The sequence below is a fragment of the Camarhynchus parvulus genome, chromosome 8 (assembly GCF_901933205.1).
Source record: "Camarhynchus parvulus chromosome 8, STF_HiC, whole genome shotgun sequence".
NCBI classification, from domain to species: domain Eukaryota; kingdom Metazoa; phylum Chordata; class Aves; order Passeriformes; family Thraupidae; genus Camarhynchus; species Camarhynchus parvulus.
In genome coordinates, this window is record NC_044578.1 from 14,170,753 (window position 1) to 14,187,216 (window position 16,464).

The window sequence follows — 16,464 nt, forward strand, 5'->3', positions numbered from 1 at the left end:
GTCGTGAAAAGTTTCAAAAGTCTTCAGTCTTAGGTGAGTGTTGAAAGAAGAGGACCTCAGTACACAAAACTTTCAGATACTGTGAATAATCTGTTCTGCCTACGCCTTTGATTTGCCTTTGCTGAATTTGAGGAGTGCTTTTAGTGTAAGGTTAAATACTTGAATATTTGTTTCGATGGCAAATTCTGAAATGCTGTTAAACATCAGCTGGAAACAGGTCCTCACCAGGGTCCACAGGAACTAGCATGGCTACAGGAAATCCAAGTTCACACACTCCACTCTCCATTTCATGCCAGAAATTGCATAGCATTATTAAAACACAAAGCTCCTATATTAACTTGGCAACATATTTACTCTTAAGATGAATTCTGACACACTAAATACTTACTGCAGCTGTAAGTGTTTATTGTAGCTCATTTACAATGTGTAAGCATTCAGACAGAATATGTGTAGTGTCCTCTACAGCATTATACATTGTCACACACAGCTACAGCAATGCTGCTCACAAATGCAAGTTCTCTAAAATATGTTTCCCTTTAGTTTTCTATTCTGCTCCCAGAGTGAATAGACTATAGAAAATAAGGCATCCATTAAATAGTATCACAATCAACAAAGAATATAAACTAAGTTGTCAAAACTGAACTTCTGTAAGAGCTAATGTTTCATCCAGCCACTGACAGTAGCAGGTTATTAGGTTGCTAGGAAACATCCAGTTTCTAAAGTGTGGAGAGATTAGACTCTCAGAAACATATCTCCTATGTCTTTAAATCAGTTTAGACTTCAGGTTTACAGACTTGTATGCCAGAGGAAGATTTCAAATTTTTTAAAAATAGGTATTTTGGAAGGGTTTTTGTCTGATTTTTCCTTTAAAAACATAAGATCCAAATGCTGTTAAGCTGAAGACTGTAACTGACTCTGCCCAGTGCTTGATACATGAGAACATTTCTCCACTCAGCTCATCCCTGAAACTTCAGTTCAGCCTGGCACATCCCAGCCTCTCTGAGAATAGATTGCCACTTACATCCAGTGGTACTTGTGTTTAAAGAAATATTTATTTTGTGCTTTCAGCTATATTTGAGTGGTTTGTGTATCAACTCAGTGTAATGACTCCAGAAACAAATTACACCAAATTTCATAGTATTTATTTTTACTGTGAGTGCAAAAAACCAAAAAATGCTGAGGGCTCTAGTGAGCTTTCATTCCTTCAGTAACAGGTCAGCCATAGACAGATAAAGGCTGCAGTACTGAGGGCTAGGTTGGTGTTCAAAGCTGAAGTTGTCTGGCACTAGTTCTACTTAGAGTTGAAGTTACTACATTTATATTCTACTTTTATAATCTAGACAAGTCTCTGAACACAAACAGGTTTTTATGCCCTTTGCATTCTAGCATAAATTAGCTAAGGAATCAAATAGAATAAAACTACTAAAAACCATCCCAACCCCCCTGAACTAGCAGTGAGTGTCAAATCAAAAGTCTGTAAGTTTAGCATAAACTTCTGCCACAGGCTTACACTGTTTTTTGAGAAAAGCAAATTAAGTCTTCAGAAATAAGGTTTTCCACCAGCTCCATTGTCAAGTTCTTGCAATGTGTGCTGCTTTAAAGCCTCCATGATACACTCCCACAATCCATTAAATATGTCCACTACAACCTGTACAAGAGAGGAGGGAGAAGTTGTCAGGTACATGCATCAAAATAATAGTTTCACTGTACAAGGAGCCTTAAAAATGCAACTGAACTATTAATAATTTGACATCCATTGACAAGAAACTGCTATGAACCACCAGAAAACATTGTGAATACAAGACTGCTCTCCTAGATGCCTGATCCCCACTGCACAGTCAGTTGGAAGATTATTACACCCCCACCCTGACCCATCTTCTGCTGGCTTTCTTGTCTGGTCAAACTGAGAGGTGTGTGCAGAAAAGGAAATATTAATGTGTCCATGCCCTTCACCCAGGAGCAAGATGCCCTGCTCTGCTTCATCCCACACTTTTATCTCCAGTAAAACACTCACTCAGAACAGGGGCTGGCTCACAGCAGGCTCTGTCATCTCCTTGCTCCAAAACACATCCCCATCTCCTCCCTCTCATAAATGTGTTCTATCAGGCATATAACAACACAGCCCACCAGAAAAGCCCAATACCAAGGAGTTGCACCTTTGATCTTTTTAATCAAGAGGCAAATATTTTCTCCCCCACCAAAAGGCTCTTCAGCAAGAAAGGCTCAGACTTGCTGCCAGCCAGGTTAAATATAAACCCTGTATCCTGCAATCAGTATTCCTGAAGAAACACAACTTCAAATAACTGAAGCATTTTCCCTTCATAATGGAAGTTAGGCAATGTTTTCCAAGTGCTGTGGTAGTATCTTAAACTGCATGCTGTCTTAAAACCTTGACAAGCTGATTTTCTCTCCTAGTTTCAGGCCTGTTACCTGCACAAGGTGTGATTACAAAGTGGATAAGAGGACACTGAAGGAATTCTCTTAGTCCTGGCTGTTGCAGTGAGTACAGGAAATGTTAATGCTTACACGTTACACTTATGGGGTTCTCGAGTTACTGTACATATTATCTTACTTTCTGTATAATTTTTCACGTTAAGTGATTCTTAATTTGGAAGTTCCCTCACATTTTCTAAGAAAATTGTTGGCTGTAGACATTTTGCTGAAGTTCTCTGTTCATTAGAAATAGTTTGGGATTTTTGTGTGGGTTTCTCCCACATACACAACTTCCCCCAAAATTTAAGTACTTTTCATAAACATTGTACCAGGGACATTTTTTAGCATGTTGCTTTTGTATATATCTCAATAGATAATTTTAATATAGATACATACCATTACAACAACAGAAGAGAGATGCAGAACTTTCCTCCTCTAACCTGTACCTCCCAGAGTTTGGTGAGTCTTTGCACTGTGATATAAATCTCTGAAGTTCTGTCTCTGGAAAGCCATCTTGCTGGTAGTGCTAAAAATTGATACTTAATTAAACCTTTAAGAAGATTAAAACCTACAATAACCCAAATTCTTCCCAGATCACTTTTGAGACACTGCTCAAGTCTGAAATTAGAAGATTCATAGGACCTAATGTGAAAATACTGCTTTTTAGTAGATATTTAGCTTCCATTGGAGCAGAAAAACAGACAGACTTTTTAAGAAAAATGAAGTAGAGAGGAAATAAAAACCCTCCCATCATCAATATGCACTCTTAAAAGTAGTAATTATATTTACTCTTTAGATTGGCATGCACTGCAAGTTAAAATATTGAGGGAGATGACAGTTTTGATAGCACCAATCTTGCACTGTTATTCCAATTGAAGAGTCTGTGCTTACCTTGACTGTTTCATATGTATCTGTAATGAGTGCAATGAAGAGACTCAGCACCATATAGATGAACAGACTGATGAAGGAGTAGAGGTAGATCCTACTGAATAACCAAACCAAGTAACTTTTCTGCTGCATTTTTGCAAAGGTGGCAAACATGTCATCTCCATTGATTAGTGAAAAAAGGCATTCAGAAACCATGTTCAGAGTGCGAAACTAGAGGAGGGAAGACAAGGATGTGTCACTGCTTTATTTGGACACAAAGACTGTACATAACATGAAGAACATACACTGAGATGACTGGCTGCCTCAGATCTCTTCCTACACCCAGGGGATGACAAGGTGCAAACAGTAAAACATCTGAGGAACAAACAGTTTGTCACCTCCTATATGCATGCACATCCAATTCAGATAGGCAAATTTCTCTTTTAAGAGGGATAAGCATAATGTCTCCAAAGTTTTAATCTGATACTCATGTTCTGCAAAATGGAAATTATTTCTTAAAATATCAGCATGTGATTGGGAGTCATGGCAGCTTCCACTTCTGACTTGGAGCTTTCATAACTTGAGGAAAGTCTGATTGAGTCATGCTCCTCAAACAGAGCAGCATCATGTTGAAGATGCACTATTTTTACATTAAGGGAAGCCTTGACATGGAGAACTAGAAAACAGCAGTAGTCATCTCTCATTCTGTTATTCAAGCTATCTTTTTTCATGGTCAGAACATTACCTTCACGTGGTATGGTCCCAGTACAATCCATCCACAGAAGCAATAGCCCAGGTAGATCATAGCAGCACAACAGCAGAACCTCATTACATTGGGCAATGCTGCTCGCAGTGTTAGGATGAGAAGCTGCACAAAGCAATGCGAACAGTTAGAATTCAACCAGAAACTTCTTCCAGTCCTCTTATAGCAACAAACAGAATAAATACCAACAATATGAAGATCCCAGGAGATCCTTACATTATACTTCTGAAAGAAACCTAGGTAGCGGATGACTCCAAGCCACACAAGCATGGTAGATATTCCTAAGAGTATGCTGCAGACATCATAACTTGTCAGACTCTGAAAAAAAGCAAGAGAAGAAGCAAAAAAATAATAAAGGAAAAAATTAATTATTGTAACAACTGACAGATTCTAAATAATTACTCTCATTATTACAAAGGTTTGTTTAGAAACACTTTTCCTTTGGCAAACTCTCCCAATTAGAAATTAGTTTAAGGCAATGTACATTAGAGAGAGGTCCCACGAAAGAGCAGGGGCACTTTGAAATGCAACTCATTTAATGAGTTGCTCATGCCTTTACACATGGCTGTTTGTAAAACAGATTCTAACAAGATGAGCTTTATTTGCAAGGCCAAGAGTGCAGGTGCACTGCAGAAGCAGAGACACCTCCTCTATACCAGCTCACCAAGATCTGCAGTGGCACTGCAAACATTTTTATGCTGCTTCCAGACTTGCAGCAACTGTTTCTAGAACCTGCATTGACAGATTCCTCAGAGCATCTTAGGAATCTCTGCACTGCATCCCAATGGGCAGTGTAAACATGACACAGAACAAATAAAGTTCTTCCACTAGTTAGGAAGAGCTCTTTGTAAAAATTAGCATGGCATGTCAGCATTGCTCACATACATACTCAGGAGGATCTTGTTATAGTTGGGAACTATGAGCTATATAAAGCTATCAAGAAGAAGACTAATTGGCTTCTAATGAATTCTATCTGGAACTTATATCTATTGGTATTTTGCTGTTTTTTCCACCTACAGATACTGGCCTGTTTTCATCCAAATTAGCATGTACTCTGTTCCTGCACTGCAGCTCTACTCTGACATGGATCGTGACAGCTTATTTGAAAAGAAGTTTTCATTCATTTCTGTTTCTATTCTCCTAAGAATAAAACAAAAATAATAGATATTGGCAATGGATATTGGCTAATCTTTCCTATCAGCATAATTTATTTAGAACTTAACAAGAAACAAATTTAGGCTACTTTAATGTGAACTTGTGATTCAACCACTTTCATACAGTAACATGGAACAGGATCTTGTCATTATGGTCCACAAGGCTTGAAAAATGGACCAAAATGTACCTGTAGACAGGAGTTTTAGTAAAATACTCTTGCACATATAAATAGATGTATGTAAAAAACAAGCTACAAGAACCCCAAATGCAAGGTCTTATTCCAATCTTGTTCTCTTCTTTGCTTTTCCCAAAGCAGGATGGAGCTATCTCTTGTATTAGCCAGCTTCCTTACAGACTCTTTCTACTCTCAGCGGGTTTATAGGTCCTATGGTGAGACAGGGCAATTTGTACAGGGAGTTTGTGACAGTCAAGCTGTCAGCAGATGGATTTCAGACCCATCCTCTCATCACTAGTGTCCAAAGTTCACTATGTTGCAATGTCACACTTCAAAGTCTGCTACAGACTTTGTGAAGAACAATACTATCTGAATATCAGAGTGATTCGGGATAGCATATTATAATAATTTTTATTTCCTAATTCTGTAAAACATAACGTTTTACAAGTTTTGAGTTTTGTCCATATCACGTTTATTTTAGAAACTGAGAGCCCAGAACCCTGCTGTGGCTGACTGTTACATACATGCTGGAAAACAGAAGCTGGGAAAGCAGCAAAGTGATATTTAAGGAGAGAGACTCTGTTAAACACTTGTAAACAGAGTTCCAAAAGTTAAATCCTAAACTTGAAGAAATTGATCAAATGAGCAAATATAAGTGAGGAAGGGAGGAAGTCAACAGCCAAAGCTTGAGAGATTAATTACATTTTATTCCTCAGAGTCACAGGGAGCAAAGATAATTCAGCACTATAATATAGAGTGATATTTGGAGTTTTTAAATCTTGCTACTAGAAACAACATGCATAAGTTGCAATTCTGGAGGAGAAGATAGAGTTTTAAAATGTCATGCCACTCAGAAGCAAGTACAGCCAGCCTAAAGTCCTCTGAGAGATTTAAACCTAGGCTGGACAGAAACAGTTTTCCTACCTTAGCTTGTATCTCCATCTTTAGAGTTGATCCAACAATAGTTAGGACATCACTAACTATAATTAGGATGTACCAGCCATTGACAAATTCCATTTGATCACTGAAAGATACTTCTTTCTTATAATAATACAGGAAAAAGCTTACAAATTCCTAGGGGAAAGGAGGAAAGAAAACAGTTAAGCAGGCTTACACAAGACAAGGCTTTCCAAAGAAGGAGCTGTACCCACCCTTTGGAGCCAAATTCCTTTAATCACTGATCGTGTGCAAAGGATCAATGAAGTCAGACAAGTCAATATGACAAAAGCATCGAAGATCATCATGTAATGAGTGTTCTTCTGTACTGCAAGAACAAAAATGTGCATGTTTATAGTGCCTTCATTCTTGTTGATCATCACTGAAGTAAAAATCAAGTTTTTATGTTAACTATATTTATACAACTGAATTAAGAAAAATTATAGTATTTTTTCCCACAAAAGTTCATCTGACATATTTTATGAGAGACATAAGTGCATCTGCACTACAGATACCACTTCAATAAATTTAGGAGGGTTGATACCACATCAAAAATATACCAAAGTGTGAGTGCTTCTTACAGCCCTGCAGGATTATAGGTGAGAGTTAATCATTTTACAAGGACTGGGATGGCCTTTGGAGTCATAGAGCGGTTCAGAAATATTTTTTTTTAAATCCTAGGAACATTATTATATGTATCTTCTCTCTCACATCAGTATTTGATAATCAGTTTTTCTATCCTAGGGTAGTGCAGATAACTTGTACTGTTGCTCAGCTAGTCAAGATCAGCACTGAGTTAGACACGAGTTCTCCATCTCTTACAATACTAAAATCTACATTCTTGATCATCTAATGTTAAACATTGCATCAAATCTGTTTATTTGTTTTTATACCTACCATACAGCTGAAAATAGGTGAGACAGTAGAAAGATTAGATTTTTAATGCTAAAAGAATGGTGGTTTGAGAAAAAAAAAATCAAACAAGTAAATGCTAAATTTGCAAGAACATGCACCAATTCTACAAAACGGGCTGCTGAAATTCCAGCTGACTTCACGAAGGAAACACCCACCCAGTACTTCCTCGTTACACTGCTGCCATTTAGGTTGGTTTTGCCATGTAGTGTGGAACAGTCGCTACTGTGCAGCTGCAGCAGTCCCTGCCCACGTTTCCCTGGATTTCAGGAGGTCAGAGAGGGCTCCGGGAGCTGCTCGGTGCTCGCGGCACCCCCGGGCACCGGCGCAGCGCCGCCCGCTGCGCACTGCGGGCACGGCAGCCGCCAGCCCGGCACCGGGGCTTGTGACTACCAAAGAGATTGGTTCCGCTAATGAAAAAAGATGATGTTTTGACCAGGCCAAATATCTGCCAACAAAGGTGGCTCGTTCTTGTGAGTGACTGTGTAAGAAATTGAACTATCTTGTGTATCTCAGTTATAGCCAAATACACAGAAAATGGCATTTAAGCAACAATAAGAAGTGTTTCTGGCCATTCCACTCCAGCAAGCTTTACCAACAATGCTTCCTTATCTTTCCCGGTGCTAAGTCCTGAAATGGGAGTAAATCAGCTTCAACTTTCCACCACTATCATGTGTCCTGTTGCCTGGTGCTAGAACATTTCACAACTTTGCCTTAAGAAATGAGCAGCGTGTTCAGAATCAAAAGAGAGAAGGATGCACAGTGAGGCATTGAAAAAGTTTGGTTTGATATTATCAGCCTTGGGAACTGCTACAGAAAGTAATGGTGTGACTGGAATCCCAGGTTTTCAGATCAGGGATTGAAAAACAAAAATTTCTTGGAAAATCAGATTTAGCGTGCACGTACTAGAGATTGTATGTCAATGGTGCCTCATGTTTCCATAAAGAAAAAGGTTAAGAAACATTGTGCTAATGGACAAAATTTCACCATGAAAATTTGAACACATTTATGTCACTTACTTGATCCAGAAACATGCCAGTCTTTACATTCCCTGATTGCTATGTCATTGTCTAGACTTATCTTAATTCTTCCACTGTGTGCTTTATTATCAAACACGATCTGTATTAAAAACAACAAATGAAGAAAAGATGCATCTCTTTATCAAGTTAAACAATTACATATGTAGCCCACTGTATTGCTAAGCCTGCATAATGATGCAGAATAATTCTCCTAGGGGAGAAGTTACAACACTTTTCTAAGCTTAAACTAATTCAAGTATCTTCAAATAAATGGTGTCAAAATGAAAGACAAATCTGCTGAACCATGTATTTGCCACAAATTGTTTGATCAACTAGTTACTAGGTGAATTTTTTTTTAACTGCATTCTCATTCCTCTGTGATCTGAAAACAACCTTTCCCAGAAGCATCTCTAAAGAGAAGAGATTTACACTTCCATTATATTTCAAATGGATTAGAGCACAAGTGGCTGTAAACCAAGCAAGTACTTCAGGACCACATCAGGAGCACTCAAAGCTTAACCTCCCACGGCGACAACTGCTGGTTATGTACAGGGTACACTAAGCCATACCAGAGTAATCCAGGCACCACTGACCCAGTGGTACTCAATTCTCTTCAGAAAATGCCTGTGCTGACTGTGTGCAGTAAAACAGCAAGCCATTTTCTGGTTTTGAACAGAAGGTCCCGTGGCAGGCTTCCACATACCCGCAGAGTGAAATCGTAGCAGTCGGGGAGCTCGTGGTGACGAACGGTCTGGAGGTTGATTGCCTTCAGATTGAACATGAGCTGCACTGCCACCAGCCTGCAACAGAGCTTCAGCTTAGCCCTGCACAGGGAGAACACACCAAAACCCCAGCACAGGAGATGCTCTTTGCTCCTCACCTGGGGAAATCCAGAGTGAAATTCAAATTGTGCTTTCCCATCGTGGTGTTGTCTAGTGAAGTCGTTGGCTCAATGTACAAGCAGTCTGGAATGGATAAGGACTCACAACAATATCTCATGGATTATCAGGCTCTTTAACTGTAATCTGCCTGTCCCACTCCCGAGGCTGTTATGAGCTGTTGGCTACACCAGACAAGATAGCACACTTGAGTGAGGAGTCATCTGAGAAGCCAACTGACAAATACACTGGCTTCCTTCAACACCAAGTTACTCATCATGAATTCACAGGGATCACTACTGAAAATTAGCCCCAAACACTTGTATTAGATGGCCACTAGTGCTAAAGGCCCATCACTTCTTTGTGGCATTAGACATTGGAGGTGAGGGTTAGTTACAGAGAACTTTTCTTACCAGTTTTGGCTGGTAGTAAGTTCAATACCGATTATGTGATAAGACTATACCACACTGTAAAGTTTTTAAAATAATTCATCAAAAATGTAGGTCCCATCCTCCCAAAGATCTGATAAAATAGATCAGGTTCATCACCAGTCACAATCTCTGGGTCTATATCAAAGGTGTCGTTTCCAGGACAGATGATTCCTCGCTTGTAGAACTGCTGACAAACAGCCAGAGGTGTCTCTTCTGCTCCCCTCTTCTCATAAGCATGATTTCCAACAGAGATGTTGGGCAGCTGGAGGTACTAAAGTCCAAAACAAACAAACCAACGTAAATAGCAACAAAACTGTTAGTCTCTGAGAAAAAAACAAAACAAAGCAAACAAAAAAAATGAAACAAAGCAAAGCAGAAGTGTTTGGATTGGTTATAACCCATCTCTTTTATTTAAAACATCATTTAAAGAACTGTGAAACCTAAACCACACAACAGCCAAGTCCTCAAATATCTTAAGGTATTTGACAAAAACACTAAGTACAGGATTTGGATCTAAATACCTTTTTGCTTATCATGTTTTTCTCCTTACAATCTTTACTAGAAAGCCTAATTTGTTACTTATAAAGGATTCTGGCTAAAATCCATTGAGTGCTTTTAGTGTAGAACAAGTACACTGATTAGCTTTAAGGATGTTACCACACTATAGCGCTCTAGCAATGACAAAAAAACCTCATTGAGGTGATGTTTTAGTCTTAAGCAATGGACACAGAAGTTCAATTCAAAAAGGGGTACCCAGGTACCAGGGGTACTGTACATATTGCAGCAACAATTCCTACCTGGTTTATTGCAAAGAATATCTGGTCATAGACATCTGTTTGTGTGTATACAGCATAGGTATCATCCATTCCGTCCATGTATCCTTTCAAGAACAGATGTTTGAATGCAACAGTGTTCTCTTCTTTGAAGGCAACCACCATTTGGTTGCTCAACCCAAAAACCACCAGCTGAAAAAGACATATATTTCCTGTTCAAGGTTGGCTTCTGGATTAACATATGAACCTGTTCTATGAACAGTCAGCCTTTTGCCTCACTGGTAGACAGAGCAATTACATGCAGGCTGCTCCATTCCACAGCTGCTGAAATGAAAGTTTGACTTTAAGGAAACAGTGGGTTTCACAACGTGTCTTTAACATGTTTACAGCATCTTGGCCAAGGACTTGAATTTTTACCAAGAAAATGATACCATCTCAGGTTCGAGCTCCCTATATACTGTTACACATGCTTTGTTAGCTCGGCCTGGCTCAATTGACTTGCCCTGGGGGAATATCATTGTTCCTCAGCCAAAAAGGCAGGACCAGACTTAACAAGACCCCACTTTGAAGTCCTTATTCCAGTCCACAAAAGGGAAATTGAGGACAGCTCAGGAAAACAAACATCTCTCAATCAAGTTGCAGTGAAAAGCGCTTTGAGAATAACTCACCAAAGCTGTGCTTGCAAAAGGGAAACACCAGCAGCTGGTAAAAAAAATATATTGCAACGGTTCATGAAAAGTGAGCACAAAACTGTTAGCTAGTATCCAGACTGGAAAAGGTTTCTAGAAGTACATGATGTATTGTTTCTGGGAGCTCACAACTGCTTGACTGTTGTTTCAAATCTGGTGTCAGGTGTATTGTGAAGAAACTCATCCAAGATAAGTCGGAATGAGTAGTCTGCAGATTTATGGCCATGGTGCAAACTGGATATGCAGGTTTTGATAAGGGTAACTCAGTTACAGAGATACTGAAATGCTCTGTAGGCAAGCTCAGCCCACAGGAATACACCAGCAAACCAACACTGCACAGACTGAATTACCACAAGACAGATTTTCTCTGAAAATATGAAATCAGCATTAGTTCCTTTCTTACTTGGATTCTTCCATCATCAAATTTTACTTTTAGTCACAAAATAGGAGAGATGACAATCAGGGAATGATGACACATTTAAAAATGAAACAGTAATAGATACAAACATGCTGCCAGATGCACAGGAGGAGAACTTTTTCTGCAGTTTGTGCCATCACTCATGCAAATGGAAAGAAAACATTCTTTTCTATACATGTATTGCCATAGCACTGGCATGACCATAAAGGCAAATCACATGTGGGCAACTCTGAAGGATCATCTGAGGACTTAGAAAGGTTTCATGAAAACTTTCTTCTGCCCTAACCACAGAACTTTGAGACAAACAACTGTGTTTTGAGCAGTAGATAAATGCATTATATGAAATCTCTGGTGCAAGGCTGGGTGAGAGGAAGAATTTCTGAGGTTTTTTTTCAATGCAAGAGTTTGTATGCCATATGCAAGTTATAAGCGAAACAAAAAAAAGAAGAAAGTCACCAATTTCAGTTCTTATCACTGTGATATCGAAACAGAAACGACTTCTCCTTCCCTCAAACACAACAGTGAAGCAGGTATTGGGGTAACAGATGCATAAGGATGCCATCATTTGGTGGGGGAGGGAGAATGGCAAAGGGAAAAAAAAGCAAACTAAAAGGTCAAGTGGAGCCCTTAAACATAGCTCCTTTCATCTGTACTGGAAGGCTATTTTTTTCAGTCCATAGTTTCATGAGAAAATTAGGCCACCCAAGATCTTAGCCACATATATGCAAATAAGATCATTTTGCAATCTATCCTTTCCCTTTCTCCGCACCACACCATGAATTGCATGTCACCTGCATTTATCTGACTTCCCAAAAGCTGAGTCCCTGCTTCCACAGGTACTCACCTGAACTGTAACCATTACTATTTTGAGTAACTGAATCCCAAGTTTCCAAGGCTTTCTGCCCCGGGCCCAAAATTTCTCACACGGGTTCATGAAGAAAAATTTTAACTTCCTTCTAAGCTGGTCTTCCAAAAGTGCCTCCTGTGATACTGATGAGTGTCGTTTGTAGCTGCAAAGGTTTTCATCATCATGTGCACTGCAGCTGCTCACAGTCACTTCAGGATTCTCCATTTCTGAAAAGAAAAGTAGTCCTTGTCCGTTGAAAAACCCGCAAGCATCAACAGAGTAGCCGCAGATCAGTCTGCACTAACAACCTGGACTCCAGAGGTGTTTATCTTCTGTGGAAGGCACACTTTACACTGAATTTCAGACCTTTCACATATTATCACACACTTTCTGCAGAAGTCCAAGAAAAATACGGCCAAGTTCTTAAATTTACAGCTAGGCTGCCAGGACACCTATTTAATAGTGGAATTTCTGTCCATTTGTACTTACAGGATCACTTCCTGAAAACTTCTTCCTCTCTCACTTGACAACACAGCATATGTGCAAGACATCCTGACTCAAGAGGAGCACAAAAAGCCTCTCATGACCATTCACTCTTCTGGAAAAATTATCTACTGATGTAGCTAGTATTTTTCCCCACACCTACAAGCCTATGTCCAGTCCCTGGAAGAAATGGAATTTTCAAGAGAGGCAGAGGTTTTCTTATACATTACTATTAGCATGGTTTACTCTGGGAAATGGAGCATGACAAATTGCAATTCCGATAAATCACCTGAGAGCATTAACTTGTCATTTGGCAGGATTATGTCTTTTTCTTTTGCCATAAAAGACCCAATGCAAACCACCAGTGATAATGAGCCAAACAAAAAGACCAAGAGGTAATTGAATCATGATTAGCCAGAGGCACACATTTGAGCTCAGTATGAGGGGAAAAGATTAGATGAGAACCTTATAAACGTGTTTGAGACACTACTCTGCATAGTATTCAGCATGTTTACATTTTGATCTGTTACTAAATTCAACATTTTATAAATGCTTTATAAAGACTCACAAACATTTTATAAATGCTTTATAAAATACTAAAGAACTAGCCAGGAATATTTTTTTCAGATGACATTAAGAACAGAGAAGACAGCCTTGGCTGTGAATAAAGGTGTGCCTTATTAGACAGTTTATTTTTGATTCCCATAAGAATAGTCTTGTATGTAACTCAAAAAATCATCATCAAGATTGATCAAAAACATTTTTACAAATGTCCAGTCACATCCAGTCTCCTCCAGCAGCCCCTGCACACAGAAGAACAACAGTCTGTTTCAGACATGATTCGAGACCTTCAATTTCCCCAACTGTCAGGAACGCAACAAAAGTTTGGAGTCAGCAGTGCAACACTAAGAACAGGCCCATACAGAGGCCAGAAAAGTTCAGCTCCTGTTTTATCAGACTTCCATTGTCCTGCAGGATAGAGTACATTCTGCTGTGCTCTCCACTCACCTTTCTCACAGCTGATCCAGCATTTCCAAAATTAAGCCCTACTCTGCCACTGCAATAGTACTGTCAATAACAGTGCTAGGAAAAAAAAAAAACAACCCGAAACAGCAACAAACCCAAACCCATTTCTGGTCCCCACGGTGGGCTCGAGGCGCTTTCCCACAGGGCAGCCCCCTGCTCCCCCACAGCCCGGCTCGGGGTCTCGGCAGCCGGGGCGGTCACAGCGGGGGCGGTCACTGCGGGCCGGGCCGGGCCGGGCCGGGCCGGGCCGGGCCGGGCTGGGCCATTCTTGCCAGCCCCGCGGGCTGCCGCAGCCTTGCGGACGGCACAGGGGCCGGGGCGGGAGCCATCCCCATCCCCATCCCCATCCGCGCCCGCATCGCGGCCCCGGCCAGGCCGGAGCGCGGCAGCCGCTGCCCCCGGCGCTGGTCGCCCCTTCCCCCGCCGCACCCCAAAGGCGAAGCCTGGGCCAGGGCGCACCCCCGCCCCTCTCCCCGCTGCTAAAGGCTCACGCGTACCTGCACCGGCGCCGCTCCTGCCGCTCCCCGGCCTCCGGGGGCCGCCGCCGCCGCAGGGGCGGCCGGGGGAGCGCCGTGCCCGCTGCCGCCCCCGCTGCCGCTGCCTCCCGGCTCCGCTCGGCTGGGCGGGAGAGCCGCGGCCTCGCCAGCCCGCCCCGGCCCCCGGGCTGGGCTGCGCCGTGCCGTGCCGGGCTAGGCTCGGCTGTGCCGTGCCGGGCACAGCGGCACCCACGGCCTCTGACACCTTGTGCCGCACATCTCCCTCCTGCCGCACGTGACGGGCGGCTCTCCACACTGTCACACACTCCCTATAGGATGGGAATGCCGGCTCCACATTTACTGACCTAGGCTTCTCCACAAGGGGAAGTAATGTTGTTATAAATAGCTGTGTCGCACCCGCCATAAAAAAACCACAAACAAATAAAAAAGCCCCAAAAATCGCTTTCAGGTCACAGAACTGTAGTTATGAAAGGCATCTATTGGTACAGTGGATATGCTGAAGTCATTCTACTCATTAGACAATTAAGCTATTAAAGTTATTAACTGAACTTCAAAGAGAATGGACTCCTGCCTCGGGTCTGTGCCAGTCCCACTGCACTGTGGAAATGATTCCTTTGGCATTGCTGCCTGACAAGAGGATAACCTCGGGTTATAACTGGGCACAGTCTTCAGCTGCGTAATTTGTGCCACTGGTATAAAAGGAGAAGATTAAATAAGGCCAAGACCAAAACAAGGTGAGTAGCAGGCATTTTGAGAAAGGGAACTTCCTGGCTGTACAGATTGACAAGGAAGACAGAAGGGACCCTCTTTCTTACCATAAGAAGGGGTGGATGGACCTCGGAGTGGCACCAAGGACCAGCACCAGGTGCTCCGAACAGGGAGAAAGGTATTCCAGGGCTCCTTGTGTTTTACATTGCAGCAAGGCAAGCTAAATTATTTTTATGCATCCAAAATACAAAATGTATAGATTACAAATCATCATATTAACAAAGCGCATCGAATCGCCTCAGTCCCAGCGGCACACGGCCTCAGCACTGCCCGGCAAGCACCGAGGCGCCTGGGCTGCGGTACGCGGGTGGCCTGGCTGCAGAGGGGACTGCCGCCGCCTGCCGCCTACAGACCCCATCATGCCCCGCGCCCCAGAGCCCCGCCGGCGGCGCATCTCCCGCGCACAGCATGCTGGGACGAGTAGTTCTTGCCTGGCGCGTCCCTTCAAGCAGCCGCCGCGGAGGCGGGTTTGCAGAGCAGGGCGCTGATTGCCTGTTCGAGCCGTCAATCACCGCTGGCCCGTCGCCATGACAACGGCGCACTGCCGGGGACGCGCCGGGCCGGGGCCGGGTTCAGGGTTCCCGCGCAGGTAGGGGACAAAGGGCACGGAGGGGACCCGGCCTGTGGCAGTGATGAAATGCCCGACCCCCGAGCACCGGGCAGCAGTCGGCAGGGCACGGCCGCAGGTGCGGAACCCGCCGCTGCCCCGTGCGGCCCAGCCGCCTCTGCCGCCCCTTCCCGCGGCTCGGCCAGCGGGCCCCAGGCGGCGCCTTCCCCGCTGCCCTGAGGGGAGCAGGGGCTGCGAGCGCTGCCCGGCCCCGCACAGCCCCCGGGCTGCTGCAAACCCCCGCAAACCCGCACCCTACACCGCATCTTGTACAGCGACCCAGCTCACAGTTCATAGATGAGACGGTTATTTTTCTTACCTCTGCGTAAAGTCTAATCTAATATAAATTTTTACAATACAGCATTTCTGTTTCAAAAGTCGAGACAATGCAACATATATTACTGTTTGGATCCTGGCAGCACCATGTTATGACAGCTTCTATGTCATACTTAGTAACTTTTTAAGTACCAACCAAATTGTTACAATATTTTCATGACCTAAACTGGCTGTACTGGCTCATACCAGAAGTTCTGTCTGGGTAAGATAATAGTAAAGTCATATTTCCCCTTTTTGCACCTCTTTTTTTTTTTTTTTTTTTGGATTTGTGGTTAAATTTCTACGGCCAGATGTATTATCATTTTTTTTAGTAGCCCTCAATTTTTCATCTGTCAGTTTGCCCTGTTACATTCTGAAATTGTGTGCTTCTGGCAGCGTTCCTGTCCACAGGCAGTATATTTTCAAATTCACACACTTATTGTGCAATGAAACACTTCTGCAGTCCTGTTGT

The 16,464-nt window shown here is 42.4% G+C and overlaps 1 protein-coding gene across 3 annotated transcripts; it reads right to left on the minus strand.

Moving 5' to 3' along the window:
• Positions 1 to 503: 503 nt before the first annotated feature.
• On the minus strand, positions 504 to 15,378 carry MCOLN3 (mucolipin 3). 3 transcript variants are annotated; one of them, XM_030953347.1, is made up of 14 exons: positions 15,118 to 15,378; positions 12,294 to 12,523; positions 10,367 to 10,534; positions 9,687 to 9,840; positions 9,141 to 9,225; positions 8,964 to 9,060; positions 8,261 to 8,360; positions 6,545 to 6,657; positions 6,318 to 6,467; positions 4,280 to 4,381; positions 4,046 to 4,168; positions 3,325 to 3,531; positions 2,830 to 2,959; positions 504 to 1,648 (listed from the first exon to the last, which is right to left on the minus strand). In XM_030953347.1, the coding sequence occupies exons 2-14, from the start codon at positions 12,519 to 12,521 to the stop codon at positions 1,629 to 1,631; spliced, it is 1,677 nt and encodes a 558-aa protein (XP_030809207.1). In that variant the 5' UTR covers positions 12,522 to 12,523; positions 15,118 to 15,378; the 3' UTR covers positions 504 to 1,628. The 3 variants fall into 3 exon arrangements, 2 of the variants coding, with proteins under 2 accessions (XP_030809207.1, XP_030809208.1); XR_004060909.1 differs by having other exon boundaries at positions 1,616 to 1,648; positions 4,249 to 4,381; XM_030953348.1 differs by lacking the exon at positions 15,118 to 15,378 and having other exon boundaries at positions 12,294 to 12,553.
• Between the last annotated feature and the right edge of the window lie 1,086 nt (positions 15,379 to 16,464).

Coding starts and splice junctions, on each gene's coding strand:
- MCOLN3 (XM_030953347.1), bottom strand. CDS start 12,521: ATGGAGAATCCTGAAGTGACTGTGAGCAGCTGCAGTGCACATGATGAT. Junction 9,061..9,140: donor TTCACTCTGGATTTCCCCAG/GTGAGGAGCAAA, acceptor GCTCTGTTGCAG/GCTGGTGGCAGTGCAGCTCA. Junction 2,960..3,324: donor ATACATATGAAACAGTCAAG/GTAAGCACAGAC, acceptor ATCAATTTTTAG/CACTACCAGCAAGATGGCTT.